General features: G+C 38.5%; 1 protein-coding gene across 2 annotated transcripts in view; it reads right to left on the bottom strand.

The window, feature by feature from the left end:
* Nucleotides 1–24878, bottom strand: part of exoc2 (exocyst complex component 2) — a 107049-nt gene that overhangs the window by 2742 nt on the left and 79429 nt on the right. For both annotated transcript variants that reach the window (XM_088918393.1, XM_088918391.1), the window contains exons 23-26: nucleotides 17167–17308; nucleotides 3978–4033; nucleotides 3202–3324; nucleotides 1967–2028 (exon numbers count right to left, since the gene is read on the bottom strand). In XM_088918393.1, coding sequence (XP_088774519.1) covers nucleotides 1967–2028; nucleotides 3202–3324; nucleotides 3978–4033; nucleotides 17167–17308 — 383 coding nt within the window. The remainder of the gene's footprint in view (nucleotides 1–1966; nucleotides 2029–3201; nucleotides 3325–3977; nucleotides 4034–17166; nucleotides 17309–24878) is intronic.

The raw sequence follows: 24878 nt of genomic DNA, 5'->3' as shown, positions 1-24878 counted from the left end.
AGTGGATCAATGAAGTAGAGGGCTTAGACACCAAGGAACGATTGCTGTGTGAAGAAACGCAAGTCCTGCTGCAGCAATGTCAGATGTTAAGCTTCAATTTAAGCCCTAAACCAGGCCTGTACTCTCTATACTGTATGTACAGAGTTTTTACAAAATGTTTAAGGAGACACCATTCCAGGAGTAAATTGCCTCAGGAGGTCTGTGACACATGGAAGTACGAAAAGTTTAAGATCATTATATTGTACGTGCCTAAATCCATCACTCAAGCAAAGTTGAAGTGGTCATTTGTTCTGTATAAACATGGTCCACATTATTCCATTACGTGCAGTTGCTTTCAAAACTTGGGAAAAGCACAAAACTCTTCCCTCTTCATCTCTGTAGTCCCTAGGTTTACTTGGAACTCCGCAACACAGAACAGGCGACTGCTTCATCTTTAAAAAAAGCAGCTACCTTCTTCAATACAGAAGAACCGTCCAGTGTTGGAGGGTGTGCACGTTAAGAGATACGTCACATTGAAAAGTATATTTGAATCAGTCCTTAAATCTGGGAAAGAAAGTGTTTGTAAACTTTTACAGTAATGAGAAGAAAGTAGCTGCATGGTCAGAGAAACACAGAGGCATAACTGAGGCAACCCAGAAAGAGGTTCCTCTCATCCCCAGTAAACACAGGGATCAGAACAAACAGGGACGAACACTATCAATTGGTCTTTCAATATCTACCTTCCTCTTGGTACGTGTTTTTTTTAAACGTCTGAATGGTATTGTGCAGTCTTTGCTGAAGCATGAAACCTGCACTGTCACTACGAAATTTCATCTGCCGTTTTGACAGCTTAAAGGGCTCTGTATTCCTTGGAGCGCCTCTCTAAAATGAAAGGATTTTCCTGCTAATTCAAGAACTTATCCCCAAAAATATATGTAAAGAATCACATTAAGAATGCTTCAAGAGCACAACAGAGGTGTGCAGAAACATTATCAACTGCCAGTGCTGCAGCACTGCTGTTGTAAAAATAGCACAGTTTACAGTTAACAGGTACTGCATCACACACAGGAGGCCTGAGCTCTGGAGAGAACAGTTTCACTTCCCATCGATACAACAGGAGGTTGTCTGTGGGTGATCTGGGACACAGGGAAGAGGCTAACCTCAGAACCAGATACATCCAGAGGACCATGAGACTCATCTGAGACCTAACCAAAGAGCAACCTGCAGCTCACGAAAGTCCAGCAAAAGGCTACTTTCGTTATATTTTGAGGGTGTAAAGTATATTAGCACCTACTGCTTAGAATATTCATGCTTTAGCATGTAATGTATGAAAACCTGTATATTACAATGGAGAATACCAACAGAAAGCCATCACTGGCATAGGATAAAAAAAGTATAGTATCACATAATTCTGTCACAAGATACGTGGTTAAATATACCAGTGAAGTGTGTATAAATAGCCTGAAAATAATGCTAGAGCACCAGCCTTTTTAAGGGAGTGCAGAAAACAGCAGTTCATTATAATAGGCACAGCACATTTTCAGCAAAAATCAAATAATGAATACCCTTTATTACAACAAGCATCCCTAAACAACTCCTTCTGGTTTTTGAAATATGCATTAGAAAAATGAGAACCGAAAACATCATTTTTTATTTCTTTAAAAAACAAACAAATAAGGAAACAACATGCAGTAAAACACTGAATATAAAGCAAAAACAGCAGTGAACAGTTGTGTTGTAAGATCACTGCATGAAGCTGAATCCTATTGATGGGATTATGGTTTTAAAAATGTTCTGACTATAAACTACTGTATAGTATGTTTTTTATGGTCAGAAAAGGTTGTGAGAATTAAGTTGTTATAGATGTACTATTTCTGTGAAGTTTGAATACAGAAGTCTACAGAAATGCTTGAAAACCTGTTTTGGTAACGATATTTTTGGTTTGTGCTTCTGGATCTGTGAAGTTAGAGAATCGTACTCATCTTACCTGCTGTCTGGGGTTAGGTAGTATGTTATGGCATCTTTCAGGGAATAGATTTCCAGCCTTGCCTGGAGAAAAGGTCGATACAGAAAACGATAAAAAGTTGTTAATAGTGTCATCCACAACAGATCAGGCAATGGAAAGGACACTGATTGCTATGCAGAGATATGATTAATAGGGACTACTGTGTGTGCCATTATCAGGCATGTTTTGTGGGACTCTTTCAGCAGGCAAACACATAACTTGGTGAACCAAAGGCAGTTTTCTCAGAAATAAAAACACTTACCACAAACGCAAAGATAAGTTGCCAAAGGAGGAACCCAACACATTTCTCAAGTGGATAGGTGTGAGGTTAACAGGAAATTAGTTTGTAGATTTTTTCCAGTTTGCATGATTTCACGATGCTATCCCACCTGCAATTTTTTCAGGTGAATTTTAAATTTAAGTAGGGCTCCCTGGGCTGTTTTGTCTATCAGAGATGTGATTTATTGTTACATTAGCAAATGTTTTGTGACTAGAAGACAATGCACGGTACATTTAATAAAACACTGTCTGGTAGATTTTATTGCCAAGTTCAAGACTGAACCTGAAGCTTTACAGAAGATATGTGAATATGACACAATATATGATTATACATTAAGCATGTAAAATTATGCTGTAACCAAATGTACACTTTTGGCCTACTGTGTCACCACTGTAACTCCACTATCAATGAAGAAATCTTGAACACGGATGGGACCCAGAGTATTAGAAATCAGATACAATAATCAACTGTTAATCTTTCATAGCACTCTGTGTAACCTAGTATCAATTGATTCAAGCTCCAAATTCCTGGGACAACCCTGCCTACTGCATATATCCTCTCATCACCCCCAATAAATAATTTGGACGGACAGTGCATGAAACATTGGACCTTGTTTGTGTCAATGCTGCAGCTCAAATACATCGAACTTTAACCCAGCTGCAGGATGAAATCTCAATAATTTTCAGTGTTGATACGCACATACTCCTCTGACTGCCAGAGCCCAGCTAATGTACTAAGTGCCTCGAAACAAATGCTCTGTAAATCTAGCGACCGCAATTCCCACTTGAATCACTGCAGAGTAAAGATCTTCAGCGCCACCAAGGAAAGCCAAGCCGAGCTTCGAGTGAGAAGCCCGATTCAGGCACCCCTTTTCCAGGGGTCCATCCCTCCCTGGGGGGCCAGCCTGGGAATTTGGGGACCGGAGTGGAAGGGGTACCTGCAGAGCCCCATTCTTGCTGAAGGAGGACACACACTGCATCAGACGGCTCATCTCCTCTGCCACTGCCTCCACGATGCGGGACAGCACCCGAGGGACCAGCTCTTTGGAAACCGTGAACACCTGAGGGGTTAGAGCATTATTTTTGTTGCTGAACACATTTCTGCTGCTGGTTCAGGTCGGTCCGTGGAGACATCAGGCAACAGGTACGTAAGGCAGCGGTTTTATTCCGACTGTACAGTATAGTAACGCACGCTGTTACCAAGGGAATCCTCTTGTCAACACTGAAACTCTTCAGGGTTTTGAAGTAACTCAAAGGGATTTCGGATCAGAATTAGCAGCTGAAAAATGTATAAAAATACAGATCTGGCATGATGTTAGAAACTTCTTAAGGTCCGTTTTGTGTTTTGCAGAGTAAAAAAAGAGATGAGAATCACATGTCATCCAGCCATGCCATTTTACAGTCTGATACAGTCAAAGGTTTCTCTCAACCCAACTTCGAATTTACCGCAATCCTAAAGGTAAAGCGTAGTACAGATTTGTAATGTAGATCTACATGAGAAAGGTAACCTCTGCAGTCTTGAATGAACGAGAAAGCAGAATGTGACTCTCCTAGATCCTGTTTAAGAAACATAGGGTACAAGGTTAACTTTATCCTGGACAGGTCGCCACTCAGTCTCTGGGCACAAGAACGCACACACAGAAAAGCACACAGGGACAATTTAGTGAATAATCTTCACAAGCACGAGATTGCCAATAGAAAACATATTTCTTACCTCTGCATGGACAGTGATGATATTCACTAAAGCTTCCTTCAGGTAGTTTCTTACACCTGCAGAGAGAGTTGCACAAACTGGTCACCTGCCTCTGTCTACATGTGCAGAACAACACAGAAATGGACCATTGAAGACACTATAATCAAAGAGATTGGCTGAAAAAAAATAGTCCTTTCAGCAGGGCGTATCTGCACAATGGAATATAAAAGAGAAGTCTCCACTGTCTGGAAATGTGCAACATGAGCTTCTTATACATTGTCTTTATATAGGTTAAAAAATTAAATATAATGGTAATTAGAGAAGACACCAAAGACTCTGGAAATAAATGTAGAGTAGAGTAGTTGAGGAGTTTATTGCCACTGGAATATGTACATTGGAATTCTTATTTGAGCTGATCTCACGGGATATAGACAGTACTGCAGGCAACGCTGCACAATGTAGACAGTATATAAATAAAAAATAATAAAAACAGAACAATAAATATGTAGTACTGAAAAAAACATGGGAGACCATGCAAAAAGTGCACAGTGCAGATGTGTATTGAGTCTGAGGCATTGCAGTTTGCTGTTGAGGATGGGTACTGCGGTAGGGTAGAAATGTTTCTCATTATTATCACAGGTGAATTTCAGCTGTCGTCCCTGCTATGTTTTTGTTTGCCTAGCTGGTCATTCCAGTGAAAATCTATTTCTAAAATTGTCCACCTCATGTCTTTTTGCAGCATCTATAAGGTTGAAAAGGAACAAGTAATAGGTACTGTATATTCCATGCTGAAAAGAGAAGAAAGAAATCACAAAGTTTTGGCTGTGGAGCCTTCTTCGGGTGTCAATATGGTGTTTACAAGTATGTAATTAATACAAACCTGGAGTGAAGATCACAGTAAAAAGAAAGACTATTTAAATAAGAATAGTATTTAATTCAGAAAACTTAAAGCACGAAAGTTACCACAGGTTTGTTGTAGCGGAAACTGATCAAGCTATCTGGTGAAAGTCCCATATCCTTGCAGCCGTGGTTCATATGGTCAAATGTTCCTCTTTCTTTATACGTAACAACACAAGGGACAATGCACACAGAGGAAAAACCTCTGTATTTCAAACCACAGCGCTTAAGAACATACAGGAGGACATGCTACCTTAAGTAACTTAATATTGTGATCAAATGAAAACGGCAAAAAAAAAGCATAGACACATACAACGCATAAGCAACACGAAGAAGTTCACAGTTAACATAAAAGCTCCTTGTTTTGAAACAAATCTAATTATTAAACATACATATGGTGCAAATACAGTCAGAAAGACACAGAAAGACAGATAATTCCTATAGACAAGACGACAGCTTGATAAACAGTTTTTAGTGTGTGTCAGTATGATTACTCATCTTTGCATTCACAGCCTCAGATAAAGGACATTATTCTGGTGATGTTATTTTGGAAGTCATGTTACATGTGTTAAAAACTAACTGTGCTCTTTTTTGGTAGTTATCACATCACTCAGTAAACGGAGTGTACTTCAAATGTTATGTATGAAATTATACGATAATTGCATTTTAATATTTTATATTTCAATCTCTTCCACGTGATGGACATATTTGTGACCTTGCAGAGGAAATAAAATGAATCTCTTCTTTTTCTAGGATGGTCTCTGCTCAGACTCTTTTTGTAAATGACTTTGAAGAAGAAAAAAAAATATAGGCATACTTTGGACTTAACTAAACAATTTGCTTGTCTTTTAACTGATTGATTATTTTTTTAGAGAAAAATGAAAAGTCTCATATATACTTGAAACCAGGAGAGAAGTCCTGTCCTTTTTTGAAGCGTCCAAAGTGTCTCACATTGATCACAACTTCCTTTTAATCAAAACCACAATAGTTTCACCTTAACTTTGCACTGCACTGAAGCTATACCAAAAAACTAAACCATGCCATATGAATCCGGTTTAATCATTTGATATACACTTTGCTGTAATGTTTAACATTCCCAGTGCCTGGGTCCTCTGGTATTAAGATGAAATTCAAAATCTTAATATGGGCTTCCAGCAAATATCAGGTCACAGAACTATACTGGCACAAAACTGAATTGGACTTTTTGGTAAAGTAACAGGCCTGTTTAACACAGGAATCTCACACTACAAGAGAAGGCTACCTTATTAAGCACGGCCACATCTCATGGGCAATGCAGCATTATTTTTCCTTATGACATATATACTCATCTGCATTAGAAGACCACTGCAGGTGAGCAAGGTATCACTTTTTCAAGTTGTTTTTTTTTAAACGCCGGTGTTGCTACTCCACAAACAGCACAGATCCGAAGGGCAGTAGTGGACAAGACTAATATTCTGCATGGAGTGTAATTACAACATTCCACAATATCGTCTCGCTTTGTGCCATTTAGAAACATGAAACAAAATCCAAGACAGGAAAAAAATGACCAAATCTTAACTTTATGAACAGGAAGGTCTTTGCCGACTCTCACAATTTTGTAGGTTTCTCTACAGTGAGAAGATTTGAAATTGATGAGAAATATAATGAAGGCACATAGAATGAAGTTTTCAACATTTCGTAAAGCCTGAGCTGAAGTCTCTCCTGGCAGGCCATAAAAAAATAATCTAAAAACCCTAGCTGCATCCCGGATTCTAGTTAGACAAGACCAGGGCTACACAATTGGGTGACTCTATACAGCATCACTTTCCAACTCTGGCATTGGGGAACCTCTTCTCTTCTGCTTTTTGTGCCACACGAGATCTTAATGGCTAATGACATTAAAAAAAATGTTCGGCTTAAGTTTAAGTTAAATAGGATAAATGGTATGAACCCTGTACCACTTTCTGAATTTTTCTGAACTCAATCAAGATTAAGATTAAGCTCGCCAGACAGAAGAAAGGGAGCAACTCCTATTAAAGGAGTTGAAGAGAAACCGCAACAAGCTCTGTATGATGAAGCTGTTGGAAAAAGACACTTGCAGTGGGGCATCTTTGAAACCAAGGACCCAGGCAAACAAAAGACTAGACAAGCAATCAGATCTGTTAAAGGTATCAATTAGTGCCAGTGATCAACAGCCAAGTTTGAACGAAAATCACAACACACAGGGGTCCCCCTGGGACCAGGGCTGGGAACCACTATACTGTAAGGTATATTATCAGTATGTGTGCTAAGCTGTTGTTGCAAGCATGAAGGGACTGTAGAACTGTGCTGGTGGGATCACAGACTTGACCCATGCAGAGAAAGTGAAAAGATCATATACAATTTCTTGCATTAGGTATTTGTCTTTTTGCATACCCCAACTTGCTCTCCATGAGACACAGACACACAGACAGGGAGAGAAGCTGGGGGTCAGAGTGCAGGTTCAGCCATTTATACGGCGCTCCTGGAGCAGTTGGGGTTAAGGGCCTTGCTCAGGGGCCCAACGGAGTAAGATTCCTCTGCCAGACATGGGATTTGTACCAGTAACCTTCCAGCCACAGGCGCAGATCCTTAGCCACAGAGCCACTGCTCCGCCTCTAAAGGGTGGAGAAATCCTAATAGACTCATTTTTGTGAGCTCAGACAAGACAGCAGAGGAGACTCCCAAGATAAAACTTACAGACACTGAGCTTACATGGCAACAGTACCTGGTAATGGAAAAAGCAGAAAAGTTCTTCATTCACTATACACTCAGAAGACAGAATGACCGGTTAAAAAGCCGAAGTCTCATCCACTACTGCAGGGGCAAGTGCAAGAATGAGCATGAGGATATTAACAATCAGAAAAATCACTATCCATCAATACTCTCATTCTTTTGCTGCTTATCCTTTGCTTCACAGGTGCTCAAGTAATTCTGATATTATTAAGCTGATTTTTTCTCTTTTGTTCACCACAAGGAAACCTTTGGGAGTTTGCACCTAATAATGAAAGTTTCCAGTTTTCTATATTTACATCTGTATTTCCTATCTTCAGACTGAATAACCTTCTAATTTCCCGGTACTATAGTCTCTTTGGGTCTTTTGCCCCTATGCCTATTAATGCATTTGCTTGGTTTCTGAGTCTTAAATGTCTCATCTGTAATTCCTGCACAGCTAAAGCAAAATCATCTTGAGCTGTTCAACAGGGTACAATTCAGAAAAGATTTGCTTACAGAAACGAAGCTGCAGTCAAACTTGTTAGGGATATTTAGAAACCCAAAAGTTTCTACTGTCAACGATACACATGCCTAATTTCCATTATTCAGTCACCGATACATGGACTTTTATCTTTAAGAATGTATTGGAAAAAATAACTAAAAAATGTATGTTGTTTTGATGCTGAGAAAATGTCTTTGATCTAGCAAACTAATTAAGTTGCAGGTTGCACACTACACTCAGGTCTGAACAATTGGTGCTTTGAATTGGCACAGAACATACACTTTGATAAATTAGGGAAGGCTGCTCCAAGTTTCACAGAAGCTGTAGCAAAAAGGAAACCTTTTTTTTTCTTTCAACTCCCACCCTCACACAGGGCAACATGTTAACCAGAAAGATGCTTACAGGAGTAGTGATGGATGGAGACAAATCACAGCAATTAGATAAATAATGTACATGCTTTATACATGTAGCAGGGAAAACTACTCTGCACTCTCTCTAATGTAAGCACACATACCATCATGAGGACATGCTGGTACCATGGATTAAAAGCACCAGACAAAATTAACTACCTGCTTCCCTCAAAAAGTCCAGTGTGTCACATCAGCTGCTACTCTCTCACTGTTAATATCGATTTTAAAACCATAACCTTTTTACAAAGGTTTTACTGAGGACTAGACTTTTTTTTGGGGGGGGTATGATGGCCTATGTGATCAAACTCAGGTTTATCTTTTGACATTTCATACACTTCAGCACTGAAGAAGTGTCCCCACCCACACAGCCTAAACCCACTTACCTAGCTTACATTTCACTGCAGTGGCAGAGTGTGAGTTTTGGAAATTCCCTATTGGACCAAAAAAAAAAGAAAGGCTTTGCGATCTGTTCAATAACAACTCCCAATAGTAAACCATTCCATCCACTGCTCATTTACAGTAAAAAGCCAGGTAAACACAAAAACAAATGAATATTCCATTCCATTAATGAGGTTAAAAACTTTCTCTTAAACAAATTACTTCAACAATCTATACAGGTTTAAGGTTAGACCTACTGTAACATCTGAAGAAAAAAACACTATTATTAATCAAAACAGTTCAGCTCTGAAAGTCTTAATACATATTGTATTCAATATGCAATATGCAATTCAATACGACAATGCTTATACTGTATATAGAAAGTAATTTCAAACACCAGAAATACATAAAACAGAAAAAAATAAATTAAATACGATATAAGACCAAAATATTGCATTTCTGTGTAACAGGAACACGGGCGTTTCTCCTCATTAACTTTATAACTTCATTCATATTTCTAATGAATGAGGAGGTGTAAAACATACTCCTACACTGTACAGAATTAGGTAGGTGACTCCTTCTCAAAAGCAGGAAGTGTAACAGTAAAAGGGCATGAGACACAGAAAGTCACTTGTGGCTCAAATAGGCAAATAATCAAAGATTATCAGCAGCTCCTGCAGTAAAACAAGTAACTCACAGGAAACAGCATGATCTCTAGGCGAAATCTCTGAACTGTTTTCTTCTTAATTTAACGGCTGGAATTACATCAGAACTCTGATCAAACATCATATCAGGTACCAGGGTGACAGATGTAATTTAATCTGGGGCAAAGACTAGATTAGAAAAGATTAATATTGATGTATGTTTACTAATGAATTCCTCAAGAACCATGGTACATTTTCCAACAATGGTACAATCTACATTTGTCTATAGCAAACCTTAAACAATTCACATCTGGCATTTTGGATGATCTTGAAGAAAAAAAAGAAAAAAAAACCCTAAAGTGACACAGCCAACAGATCTGATCTTATGGTTATATACAACCACAACATTCATGTATACAGTATAATTACTGTGCTGTTTACAACATACATTTCCATGTGCATTCTGAAGTAAGACCTTCTGACACATTTATTGTTAACAGGCATGACATTCTGGAATATGTCCATCAGATCATGACAAACCTACCCTAACATGACTGTTCACAGAATGACCTTTTCAGAGAAGGCGGCACAAAAGCTTCACACTGAGTTGGGAACTTCTGCAAGCCTTTGTATGACTGGTTATTAAAAATATGCCAGAGAGAAAAGACCATTTGAGTTAAAGAAAATAAGTATGCACTCCTTCCCTTCTGGCTAGATGAAGTGGACAAAAGAAAGAACACTTGAAGAAGGCTTCACAGCCAAAACATTGTGTTTTCCCTCTTCTCTTTTCAGCATGTAATAAGAAAGAAGGTCTATCACTCGCTGTGTCTAATGATGGCTACATGCTGATTTTGACAGGGCCAACACATATGTAATAAACAATTGCATTCCAGTAAATCTATTTTTATGTTTAACCATTTTGTTTTTGCAATGAGAAATCCATTAACTAGGTTATTCCCCACTGTTAGGTACACCCCTTAAACACCCACTAATCTCTTCTAACCCACCTAGAAAGGTTCACATTAAATTCAAACACTATATTCTTTGTGGTTTAGGTTCATGCTGTTTTTTTCACAACTGAACATTTTTAGTTCCACTGGCCCATTTTCCTTGGTTTAGAGAATCAGTAAGTGGGCTACTGTCGAGCTGGTACTGTCATACCCAGAGAAAGGAACTGTTGAGAGCATATTAGGTTGTAAACAGTCTGCACAACTGAAGTGGTGCTTCCCCAAGGAAGCAGAATGGTAGACTTTTTTTTCCGTGAACAATTTCCTGTCTTAACATTTGCGCTGTTTTGCATGTAGTCTGTCATCGAATCTGCTCTCTGCATGAGCTGCTAGTACCAGCCCCAAATTTGTTTTGATTGGTTATTTTGTGCAAAGAAGAGAAACTGAGAAGGAAGTGTAGGTGAAATTTGGAAAAGCCACTTTTTTACTGCCTTACACCACATTTTCCAGTTTTTCACCCAGCTTGTTTTCATCACCTTTGTTAACAGGACAACATGGTTATGTAAACAGGAAATTCCAAAAATATACAAGTTACCATAAAAACAAAGATAATCTGATGTCTTAAAAATAATAAGCAATTCAAGAATTGCAGCATTAGAAATCAAAATTAAAAGTTGCATTTGCATCACCAAGTTGATGTAGCCACAATACTACAATAATTTCACGGCATGACAGTGATTCCCAGTTAATACAATGAGTTTAAATAAAGATTAAAATACAATGCAGAGCTTTTATATTCAAAATCAATTATGCAAAATTACAGTACAAGGATTTAATACTGCACAAAAGTTTTTAGGCGTCTCATCACACTGTATTCCAACCTATAAATCTATAAATACACAAAATATCATTGCAAACAGCCAATTACAACGAACATGTAAAGAACAAATAAATATTATAAAAGAGTGTTTTGTGATTGATAGAAGAAAAAAAAATCGGATTAAAAAAGCAATGCAAAATCCAGTCTTTAGATTTGCAAAGAACTAACTTTAAGGCTTCTTAAAAAAAACAGAACTGCAGCAATTTAGCTTCAGTATTCTTAATATTAAGAGGAGCACAGTTCTACTGAACAAGTAAAAGCTTTTTAGGGACCATCTTAATTTTTTAAGGAATAAAATATTCATGTTGTTTGGGACATGCACCAGAAAGCTCACTTCATTATACATTTTGCATGAGTGGGAGCATACAGTGTGTTCTAACTAAAATTCCAGTCTTTTTTGCACCTTGTGAAAACAGGTAACTGTTTCGATATTACGGTGCTTTTTTCATAAGGTACATGAACCCAAAGGAACTGTGCGTCTTCTGGGCTTTTAAGGTTATGTTTATCAGTGCCTGTGCGTGACACAACATTAGTAAAATCAAGCCTGTGGACAAGGAGTACAGGATCCACAAAACTGTATTCTGGTGGGGTCTTACAGAAACACTTCCCTTTAGTACACAGTTAGAAGAAAAAAACATAATTAATGAGATACAGTTGGATTTTAAAATAAAATGCACTGCACGTACATACACACATACAGTCAGGAAAGTGGTGCTGTGAGGACAACTGCATGTACAACAGTTTGACTTTAAAATAAAATGCACTGCACGTACATACACACATATAGTCAGGAAAGTGGTGCTGTGAGGACAACTGCATGTACAATAGTTACAGCTATAACCACTGAAGTGAGGCAACTTCAGGTTCATCCAAATGCAAAGACAACTTGCCAGGGTTTGTGAAAATACTGTTTTAACAGCACCAGGCGATGGGTTGGGCAGTAGAGAAACAGGACTGAAGCATGTTAGCAGTTCATTACAATGCTCTTCCATTCATAGATTTTTGCTGTTTCCAGTCCACATAGATAAATATAAGACTTGTCTCACAACTGCAGTTCCATTTATGCTCTCACTGTTTTATACCGACACATAGTTTGCACAGCCTCTATGCTACCATAAATGTAATCGCGTCTGAGGAAGATTTGAGATATAGAAGAAGTTGTGAAGAAATACTGAAGCATTCGTTTAATCTACAGGTAATGCGAGTAATATTTTCTGTGTATGCTAAATAGCACCTTTGCATTTTTATTTTATGTCAGTTTATAGATTATACATAAATAGGTTATTCCCCCATGACTTTCTGGAAAATGAGCCTCACAACAATGGCAGAATTTTTGTTTTGTTTTGTCAGATTTGTTGTAACAAGCTAATCCAATCAGATATGTAGAAAACACTGTAAGAGCTTTCACATGTGTTAAAGATTATCAATAAACTTAAAGAAGCACCAGTCAAAATATAATCTGTCTACCATATAAGCAATATAGTGAAAATGCACTAACAAAAATGTAGATGACGTTTAAATCAATATCATACAGGTCCTGAAGACTGAAAAAACCGCCTGGCCACCATTCATTTATTTCCTACCACAGTCAACTAAAAGTGCTCTTTTCATACTTATAAAACAGGATGTATAAAGAAAGTATCAAGATGGCTTGATAAAATGGGGCATGAATTCAAACATAACTGCATTGGGTCTGCTGGTATCAATGATGCTTCCCAAATTAAACAATTTAGGAAAGCAACGTCAATGACTTCTAAGTCCTATAAATTGCTTAATAGGCAAGTAATACACTATATTTTTAAAGTTAAAGCACTTCATTGTTTAATTTATCACATCTACAATGTGTAAGTAGTTTATTGTACAACCTTTAAATGAAACTTGTTCTTGCAAAAGTCTACATTATGCCCAGAGGACAAACTTTATCAAACAGACTTTAATTCAGTTTTAATTCAACTCAATTTTGTCGATATGTACTGTACCTGAAACACCATATATTTACAAGGCCTTGCAAAAGAGTTCCATACTCTTATAATGAAGTCATACTGAATTCCAATGGTGTTTTTCATGTGAAAGCCTGAAACCAAAACTTGAAAGCTCAACCTGAACATTTTCAAGGGTGAAAGATGTTAAATGTCAGCAAAAACTAAAATTTGCCGATTCAGCAAATATTCATGCTCTTAGTCAATACTTGGTAGAAGCAGTGACAGCTCAGAACCTTTTTTTCAGATGCCTCTTATTTTACATTTTCACACAACCGCAATTAAAATTATTTTGACTGTTTCCATCACGGTGTTGTACGGGAGTTTCGACAGCTGCACAACCAGGAAAACTGTAAGGAGTCATGTCTAGAGCCTCACATACAGTAAGTATACTAGACTGTGTACTCCCTTTACTTTACACAAGCCATACTTCCAGCCGTGCCTACGAGATTATTTCAAAACCCTCTCATCCAGCTCGTATTCTTTTTAGCTCCTCCCTTCAGGAAAACATTGTAAATCGATCCTTTCGAGAACCGCCCACTCCGACCTCAGCTTCTTTTCCACTGCCATACAAATTTTGAACTCTCCCCCTCCAGCTATTCAGCCCCCTGTGAGCAGCTCTTTAGCACTTCTGTTTGCCGCAGGTTAGGGTAACGTTTACGCCGTGATGGGTGTTTTGCCTGTCTTTTCATTTCAGTTCAGACTTTTTTTAAACATTCCGTGTGCTGTCCATCTCCTCCATCAGTGCTCACTTGCTGAACCTGAAAGCAAATTCCTCCCAGCTACTGCTGTGTGACAGTAAAGAGTTAGAATTCTGCCAGCTTTGCACACCAGTTTGGTGCAAGCTTCCCTACCTGATTTCAGGCTGGGTTTTGGGCTACTCAAGGACAGTCACTTTCTTCCTGCGTACACCACTGCAGTGCAACCTGGGCCTTGTGTGCTGGGTCATGGCTCTGTCTTGTCTGACTGTGAAAGCTTGTGCTCCATGCTTGCAGTATTACCTTCCTACTGTACCTCCTCATAACTACTCACTGACATTCAAAGACAGCAAAAGAAAACATCACACACAGCTGCTTTGGGACTGATCAAACACACACTATTTAAAAAAAAAACAACAACTCATCTTTCAGACAGAGAAACCAAGTGATTTCTTGTTAAATTTCTGAAGGTTCCTCCCAAGCCAAAACGACCCTTGTTTTCTTCAGATGTGGCTAGCGGACATTTTAAGAAGGGAAAAGCTGCAGTACAAAACACCATCAATAAAGGTTAGCTGGTAAACCCCTCCTTTGATGATCTACATACTCATACAATTTGTCATTTTAAAATGTTAGAAATGTTTTATCGTACATCCTTCATTTTGTCTCTGAAACACATTTTCTTTAACCTTTTGAAGTGTTTAATCTATAACTGACAGTTAGTGTCAAATCTAATTTGTCAGTCATTTCTACTGGGTGTAGAAATTTCCCTACTACAGTATATTTGAGCTTCTGTACCAATGAGAAGACCAGACGGAAACACATTTTACAGTTTAAAATGCTGATTGCATAGTGTATTCATGTGCTAAGATAGAAAGGTTGCTAATGAAAAAGACATACAGTAACTGTTCATGTTGATATGTTGTTTACATCTTCTGGACAATGTGGGGAAGCAATCAAGCAGGAAAAAAATATAAAGGGTATATCTGACATCACAACAATCGGAGCTATTGGCATTAACTGCTAACCACATATAGCAAAGAAACAAGAACCCATTAAAATACTCACACCTTTACAGCACTGCTTCACTTCTCAATAAAACAAAACTCACACTGAAAAACAGGAGGACACAATGGTAGAAAGATCCAGCAGCAATTCTTTAAACTACACATTCTCACTTGAAACTGCTTTAAAAAGTAATTCCATAGCATACAGTTCTAATCAGAAAACACAGGTTTGCTGTCAATGTGTTGAAATGATTTCAGATGAGTCTTATATGGTTCATTGCACAATGAGCCTATATGGTTCATTGTACAATCCTTGTTCTTCCTTAAATTACACCAATTACAAACACGTGAAACACACCAACAAGAACAAAACGAAGAGATTTACATCGATGGTGGCTAAACCAGTAATCATTATTTCACAATACTACTGGCGCACAAGATGCAGGAAAATCGGACAGGAAAATAATGTGTAGCTATGAAAACAAACTGCACAGCATTTGCCGTGAAAGGCCTGAGAAGGTTCGCTTAAAATATCACCTGCTGGATAATATGCTACACTGTCTAGTGTATAGTTTCGACCACGCTGAATAATCAAACTCATTTTAAGACCCTCTGTTGAAATCATGCCATAGAATACAGAGAATGGCATACAGTACTAGACCTGTGACCGCTTCTGGACCTTTCAGGTTCTGTATCAGCAGACATGCCTGTTGGAATGCGTAAGTGTAACAGGTAAAAGTCTTTAGCTACACCTTTTCCAAGACAACAGAGCTGATAGTATTATCCTGTATAACATCTTCTGATTTTATATTTTACAGCTGTAGTGCAACAGCTACAAAAATCCTTAAAAGCCTGAAATTAAAAGGGATAATAATAATAATAATAATAATAATAATTGCTTACACTTATATAGTGCTTTTCTGGACACTCCACTCAAAGTGCTTTACAGGTAATAAGGATCCCCTCCACCCCCACCAGTGTGCAGCCCCACCTGAATGATGCGACAGCAGCCATAGTGCGCCAGAACGCTCACCACACATCAGCTATCAGTGGGGAGGAGAGTAATGAAGCCAATTCATAGATAAGGATTATTAGGAGGCCATGATTGGTAAGGGCCAATGGGAAATTTGGCCAGGACGCCGGGGTTACACCCCTACTCTTTTCGAGAAACGCCCTGGGATTGTTAATGACCACAGAGAGTCAGGACCTCAGTTTTACGTCTCATCCGAAGGACGGCGCCAGTTTACAGTATAGTGTCCCCGTCACTATACTGGGGCATTAGGACCCACATGGACCACAGGGTGAGCGCCCCCTGCTGGCCCCACTAACACCTCTTCCAGCAGCAACCTTAGTTTTTCCCAGGAGGTTTCCCATCCAGGTACTGACCAGGCTCACAGCTGCTGAGCTTCAGTGGGCTGCCAGTCGTGAGTTGCAGGGTGATATGGCTGCTGGATGAAAAAATCCCCTCAATCCACAGATATGCCAGCCTTTTCCCTTACCTTTTGTAATTTGCAACTAAACCTGTAGCACAAAAAACTACCAAGAAAACTGTGGATGTTGATTCCTATTTTATTTATTCCTTTTTTATCCATTTGCAATCTTCTCATACCACCTATAATCCATGTGGTGCTGCCAGAAGAACTGCAGCCACCACAGATTCCCTCCGTGGCAGGATGTCTGTCATGCAGAAGAGACTTCACTGACAGGGTCTATTGCTTGCATCTGTCTGCTTTACAGACATGGGAGATGTCTTGTTCCAGACCATGGCTGGAAACTGACAGGACTGCATAGCAAACAGTAAAGCAGTGGTTTCCTCACTCTGCTGCAAGAACACGGCCTGTATTCACAACACTGTCGGCTGAGGATTACATTAAGATGCATTGAATTCCAAATGCACCATTGGAACAAATCATATAAATGATAGCCAATGAAATCATATAAATGCATTGTTTTAAGGTCAATGATTCAGAACAAGGGATAGGCACCATTGAGAAGAATGTTTATTTCATCCATGTTTCCCCACAGTGTCAAATGAGAAAAATATTTATTACTGAAGTCAATTTGAAGGAAAAAAAAAATGTCAATGTGTTTTGTAAGCATTATGAGCCAAGGGAAAATAGACAAGCTGGAACACATATCGTAAAGTCATAGCAACGAACCTGCTGGTGGGGGGCAGTCTTTCCAGTCAAAGTATCCTGCGTACATCCCTGGTTCCAAAGAACCCACAATGGGATCTGCTTTCATTTCTATGTAGGACTCAAACAGCCTCTGGTCCAGGCCCCTCACTGACTCAACACTGACCTGCAAAAATAAAGGAGAATCAATGTTTTTTTTTTCACTCCCACGAGTACAGTTATGCATCGTACAGTAAATTAAATGAACACTGCTTGTATATACAGTACAGCATGTCTAAGCTCTTTGTTCTTGTGGAGTTTTACTTCTACTCTTTGTGCCAATAATCCACACTGAAGTGGCTTACTGGAATGAAATTACAGGTATTTAGAAATGACGTGTCTCTCAGGCACTCACACATTGTCACCTTGCAGCTATTGCCAACAATTTGATTCTGGCTCGACATTAACTACAACCTATAGACGGCAGGTCAGAGATTAAAACACAAGCATTGTTACTTCCACCACTAGGCAGCTTCGTTTTCATACCTGACGTTATACTTTTCCAGATTTCAAACTGCGATTCTTTTTGACATGGTCAATGGACATGCATTCATCAAAACACGTCGTGCGGCTGTTGATTCAGTTACAATTACTGAAAGCTAAGACAGGAAAATGTAGGCCTACACATATGGTACAGTACATTAAGTGGATTTCTGGGAAGGAGTCTGCACTCTTGTTCAACTCTCTTCAAAGCTGAGCTGCCATCTGTTTTTAAACTTTCTCACAGGTCAAAAAAGGAGAAAAGGATTTCTACAAGCACGCAGCTTGGGTAAATTAGTTGAGTACATCATGGCTCTGCTTTAGGACTACTCTTCTTTGTCACTTATATCAACTATCAAGATTCAGGTAGAGTAAACCAGTCATGTATTTCAGTAGTAGCACATCCTACGACTTAAAAAAGTGAAGGAGTCATTTAACAGACATGAACAAGTGTTGTTTCAATACACTTATTTTATATTAATGTTATGGCTTCAGTGTTAAAGGCTAAAATGTTAACCCTAATGTATCAGAAACAGTATTTTTATTGCTCACTCTCTTTGTGAGGGTTTGCAAAAAAGTTTCAATTTTGATAAGAGGTTAAAAAAAGATCGTTTCATCTTACAGTGAAGTATTTACTATTTGATGTATGAGAAATATAACACCTTTAAGAACTAAGATAAAGGAATGAAACTAATTTAAAATTGTTATACTTTCTAAATGAAGTGTTCTAGTATTTTTGTATGCAGCATAAATTACAATATTTCACGTTTAGAATGTGATCATACAACTATAGAATTTTACATGGAAGTTTAAGAACAGCTTTGTGATTTTCATCACTAATATTTTCCATATAAAAAAGGAAGAAAAATATAACTGATGTCAGTATACTACAGTAAAGAGTGCTGAAAAAATGACTGATGGTCTTCAGTGATGATGATGTGAATGGTGCTTTAACACTCATAAAATGTGTTTACTTTAAGTTCACTAAGAACATAAACCTAATACTGTTATTAGTTTTGAATTCCTACATGATTCGAGGTTCTGGTGCACTTGTTACTTTCTCATCTTTTGATCTTTTGATCGCCTAGTGCAATTCTGGAGTAAAACCAGGTCTCCTGGTTAAGAAACTCACTGTATTTTCTCTGCCAACCTTCTTCAACGTGCTTCATGAACTGCACCCACAGTTCTCCAGGAACACCCGGTGTGTTCTGGAGTTCATACATTTTGTAAACAAGTTGGCTCCGTGTTCTCAAGGACACTTAGTAGCAAACCTCCTCTGGAGCTCCTAATATTCACTGGACTCACAGTTTGTACTTAGCATGTGAATGAAAGTTAATGCTGTTGTGTTAACAAGGACTGGAGGACAGATGCGTATTTTTTATAAGGTCCTGGATATTGGAGGTGGGAAGCATAAGAGGGAACATCAGAACAAAAACATAAGAGACATCCAGTTGCCCCATCTATCTCATTAAATCTTTTCTTGAGAGAAGATAGGGTTTCTTGTTCTGGAATCCCACAAAACTCCAAGTAAAAAATGCCTTTTGTTCTCAGCTTTAAAATATAGGTGACATAAAAGGTTGTCCAGGAGGGCCCCTGATCACAACTTTGCTCTGTTTTTATTTTAGGACTGTTAGCTAAAGGTTCATCAAAATCTTTTAAAGAATGGTTCAGTAACACAGTAACAATGGTGAGAGAAGAGAAATGTGCTTGTGAAGCATCATTACCTACTGCTCAAACAGTGTGTGGCTGCAGAGAGGCAGACTTAATCAAAGTTTAAGCATACTGAATGTAAATGGCACCCATCCCAATGAAAACCAACATTACCCCCCTTTGAACACCTCTAGTTTCTGAAAAATGCGACCCAGTCTTCTAGTTCTATTGCATCTTTAGTTCTGTGGGTTCTGTCCTTTCCAGAATGAATTTGGATACACTCTTATGATATGGATTTGCACAACTTCTACACACAGGTCAGTCACTGTCTTCAGAAGCAACTCTACTGCCTGTCGCGTGCTCCTCACAGGGATGCCTCAGCTTGCCCATGACTTGCCTCCGTCACTTACAGCATCTCGTCTGCCTGACATGAAGCTCTGGTTGACATCAAATTCCCTGAAGCTAAAAAGCGAGCTTCACTGTAATGGCCACTGTCTCCCATTGCTTCTCCGCATTGCTTCTTGTCTGGAATCAGGGAGTCACACCCGACCAGCTCCTGTCTTTTGAGCCCCAAGTGAAAAATTTCATCAAGACATCTTTTTTTAAGAAATATTTTCCGCATTAGGCGATTTCTATCAATGTCCAATATGAGTGCTTGATTTACGCATTCATAACATAAAGGCTTGATTTCTCCAACTCTTTACTCTATGGCATCTCTAACTGTGCTCTTGAGTTTGGAAAGGTGTATTATAAACAAAAATTGTTTTTATTACTATTATTATACATGTGCTTGCAACTTGTCCCAACGTGCATTTACAATATCTGTTGTAGATAATCACACACGCACCATCACTGAACACTTACAGTACTAGAAAAACATTCATCAGATGTTGTACGCAAATTTCATCACAAATTTGTTTAATTCTTATTAGGTCACACTTTTGCTCCTGATTGCCTGCATGCCAGCATTTTTTTAAAACACTCAAGGTTGTCTGTATGGAAAAGCCTGCTGTTCAGGGCCACTGATGCTATACAGCACTGAGGCACCGTCTCACTAGTTCAGCTCCTGGTCTAGTTATCTGTGAGATAACCTTACAAAACACACACCAAAAAGAATCCTCCTTAATGGTTCAGTGTAAATGACACTGCTTTTACACAATGGTACATTTTTAAAGGTATTCCGAGTTGCATATTGCACTGCAAATGAGCAATACAAAAACATATCTTCAGTTCACTGCTGACTGAGATGCCCATTTGGGGACGCAGCTTTTCGTGCAGGATTACCAACACTGGGATGGGCTCAGGGTTACCGTTACGTTGGTTAAAACGCTCACAGGATATGCATCAGTTAAGGAATTACATAACAAGTGCAAACTATGAGCTGGAAGAGATAAAAGTAATAAAAAAAATGTGTATCGCAAAACAAAATCATGTATTTTACAGAAAACAACCACATTAACAAGAACCGATTAGATACAGAGGAGAATTTGTACTGCACTGAGTACAGTAGAAGGAAAAATGGCTGTAGTGAATCATGTGAAAGACAGATAAAGCAGACAGTTAATATGAGTTTATCAGTACCGTGGAAAAACTAGGAAAACTACATTACAGTATGTCTAAGCGTATGACATGGCTCTATGTTTTAAGTACAACAGGGGCTGCTTTTAACCTTTTCTAATTTTTTTTTTACAAAAAAACATCTCTCATTCAGGAATACAAAATCAAACAGAAAACCTAACCTACAATAATTCAATTCATTTTAAAGTCAATAATTACCACCAAAAACAGTGCAAAGTCAATATTTCAGGCAAGTATCAACTACAAAAAAGCAAGGTAAAAGCAGCACTATAACATAAGCACTGTCAGAGCGAGTTTTACACCTTACCAGACAGCTCTCTGGGGATTTTCTGTACAGACGCCAAGGAGTCTCGGGGGTCGCTAAAAACCCTTAATGAAAACCCCTGGTGTGGGGACATTTCAAATGTCTTCAGATACAGAGAATTACAAAGCTATGCCAATACAGTTGTATCCTTGAGCAAGGTGTTGATATAGCAAAATCCAATAATAATCATCATCATCATCATAATCATTATCATCTAGCACTAGGAAGTTCCACCCATTTGCACCAGTTCACTCACCTGTAACTACGGGTACCGGTGTTGCGCTGGACTAGCAACACCATCCAGAGGAGAGTCACACACTCTTCACGCTACAGAGTCTGGCACAAACGCCAGCCTGATGAGCCTCTGGCCACAAGTGAGGATGCTACAGCACTTACCAACCTTCCAGAACCACAGTAAGAAATAACCAGCACAAGGTAAAAGTTTAGGACAACTGACTCATATGCTTAGGCCACAAACAAAACTCAGCAGTGGACTGCAATGTGAAGAAATGGGAGAAAAAGAAACCCGGCACTTTAGCACGTGTTCTTGAGTTTTGCCAAGTGGCTGCACAAAAACTACACAAGTTTCTATTGGAAACTTTTCTGACAGATCAAGATCCTTCTCCATGCATGACTCGCAACCTTGCCCAAGCAGCAACACTTTCGAGAAACCAGTTGAGGAAATTACCAAGTGTGCCGTTTCACATGTTTATTTGGTGGCATGATGTGCATGATCTGTCACATTTATGTTTAGGTTACAGTGTAGATTATGTAGAAGGAAGAATGAAAAGTGGATTTACAGTAAGAAAAAAAATATATAGCAAAGCATGGCTGAGCGGACCTTAAGAGCAGTTAGCCAAATACAGTATGTGCTTGAGATAATTCAGAACCTGAAACCACTGACTTATCTGACCTCAAAATCACTTGATGCTTTCCCAGATAAAATCAATCGGCATGACAAGCAAGAAGAAAATCATAGCGGGTTTCTCTGCTGAGGTATAAATGGCAGAGGAGCACAAGCTCCTCCTGAGGTCTCAATGAAGAGGACTATCTTTGGAGGATGGATCTAAAGGTTATCACATGTATTCAGAAATGAGACTGAAATCCACTCGACAAAACAGCTGGAAACAGGAACTTGCTTCAGAGTCCAAACCCCAAACAGGAGATCTCCCATAAATGTTGGAGTAAGGGAACAGAAAGTGGAGACGTATATAGAGGAACAACATATAAAGGGGAATTTTCAAAGTCATTTGCTGCTTAAGGGCAGATTTTCTTACACACACTGTTAATGAATTTAAAGTCAGTGATCAAACCTTGATCCACTGGTTGGATCAGTGACAAGGCACAACGATTCATAACCTAAGCCAAAGCCTAGGGTGCCTGGAAAAATGATGTACGTGTGGGTTTTTTTCTTTTACTGTACATCGAGCTCCTCAATTAATTATCGACACTGTTGCAAAATGACGTATAGCAGGGCGTCTCATTATGGGGACTGACTGTACTCTGCAAATCATACACATATGAAATCCGAAAACTGAAAAAACACTTGATTTGGTTCTTTCTTTCCCTCCCTGAGCAGAAACTTGTATGAACTGGTCCAATACAGCCCATTAGTACAGTATTGCTGCACCAGATACAGTGCTCTTTTGCTGGGGTGTATCCTGCTTGTTTGAGCACAGCAGCCTACTTACAAAGAAGCCATTTTTGTTTCCTTTTCTACATTTTAGCATTTGTGCCACATCAGAACCCTCATTACTTTGGGAAAAGAGTGTTTGCATTTTGAAAAACAGAAAAAAAAACTCTGAATCTAGCTTTCTGCAGCAGCAGCTTCACAAGCAAAGAACAGTGTAGCTAGTGCTGAGATATTACTCAGCAGCTGGGAAATGATTTCTACAAAAAGCAGTGCATTATAAAAATAGTTAATTTAGTGAAATAACTACTGAATGGGAATTTATATGGCTTGGTCCATTCTTGATTTGACTACTCAGGCTTTCAGAGTTTCTTCAAGCTAACTTTGCATAAGCAATCCTTCCTTGTTACTCCTGATAGTACCAACTAATTGAATACATATTTGCAGATTTTTAGAGAATCATCCAGTTGTTTGTCATTCTCCATGCCGGAACGTTGAAGAGTACATGCAGAATGGTAGAAAGCAGCAGAAGTAATGAAAACGCATGTAAAGAGACCTTTACTGACTTTTTCAAGCATTACTGGATCTTCTTTTAGGAAATGTGAGGAGAATCATTCTCATCTAAGAATCATTACCAAACTGTAACTGGTGAAATGTTAAAAAGAAATGATAAAATTGCGTTAACACAAACACCTTACATAATTTTAGATCTATTATGGTACAAGTTAAACAAAGAACTTAAAAGGCCTAAAGGTTCTATAACCGGCCTTACAGCAAAGATCTTTTTTTTTTGTAATCATTCTTACTGGAAGAAATGTCTAACCTCTTTAAATCTAGGGTGGACTGAAATGACAGAATGTTTTTCATTACTCACTGTTACAATAAACTCACTGTGGATATTATCTCTAAACTATGTGTCCCTTTGCACAGGATTTCTCTTTTGGGTTTTTTTTTTTGCACAGACACTCAGATGTTACTAGAGAGTAAGCTGGACTTCTCCACACAGTCATCAGTGTGAGCTTTGAGGGCCATCTCACTTCTGGTTACTCTGGTGAATAATCTTTTACAAAAACACAGGAAGACCCAAACATGACATCACGCCCACTTTCTAACCAAGATCTTTGAACGTGTACTGTACCCATTCAGATTTTGAATGCATTTAGTAATGTTGTACAGTATGCTTTTTGTGTATTCTGAGCAAGGCATTTTTTAATAATTAAATGGATACAGATTTGGGCGATGGCGTATGAATATCTCACAAATACTCTAGCAAAGAGACCAAATCCATTTCTATCTAAGCATCTTTAACAAGATTCTGGTTGTGCTTCTAGTTTAAAATCTCTACAGAACAAGAGAATAAGAACAGTCGAGCCTTCTTTGGGTTTTATTGGTGATATATGCCAAACTAAATCACCGGGCTAAGATTAACAGAACAACTAAATGATTTGTTTTACTAAATACCTCTATTAAAATATTCTAATTACTAAGCTAGTAAGTACTATGCTTGTAATAAGAAACTGAAAATTAAAAATTCTGACTTAATTGGCCCTCTATCCAATTTACTGTAAAAACATGGAAACAGTTGGCATCTCTGCTTGCAACAGCATATAGCACATTTCAGAAAAAAAAGGAAAGGTTTTCAACTGCAAGAGGGTGCTCCATTTTTTATATGGCATATTATTCATATTATACCGTATAAGTCACAGTAATTTGTTCCCTCCAAGCAGGTGTTTGCGATATTACCTCTAAAGGCAATGTATTTTTCTGAAAGGGTTTTTGAAATGCGTGAGCATCATTCACCATTTTTAGGTTCTAGCACCGAATTTTGGAAAACATTCAGAGCCATTCATTGAATACAAGCTATAAGTGTTCCATAGCACTTGACTGCAAGAGGCACTACAGGGGACTGCTTGGATTATCGTGTCGGATGAAGAAAACCCATATTAGCAACTGCAGAGCCCCTAAATGCTTTCTTATCCAAAGAGGCTGTGCAGTTCAATGAACTAGAACTGTACATTTCAAACTCAGATGGAGGCAGTTTTTGATCAGGACAAA

The sequence above is a fragment of the Atractosteus spatula genome, chromosome 6, assembly GCF_055471065.1.
Source record: "Atractosteus spatula isolate fAtrSpa1 chromosome 6, fAtrSpa1.hap1, whole genome shotgun sequence".
Taxonomy (NCBI): Eukaryota; Metazoa; Chordata; class Actinopteri; order Semionotiformes; family Lepisosteidae; genus Atractosteus; species Atractosteus spatula.
Note: the sequence above shows the minus strand (reverse complement) of the source record. Positions and strands in the feature narration are given on the sequence as shown.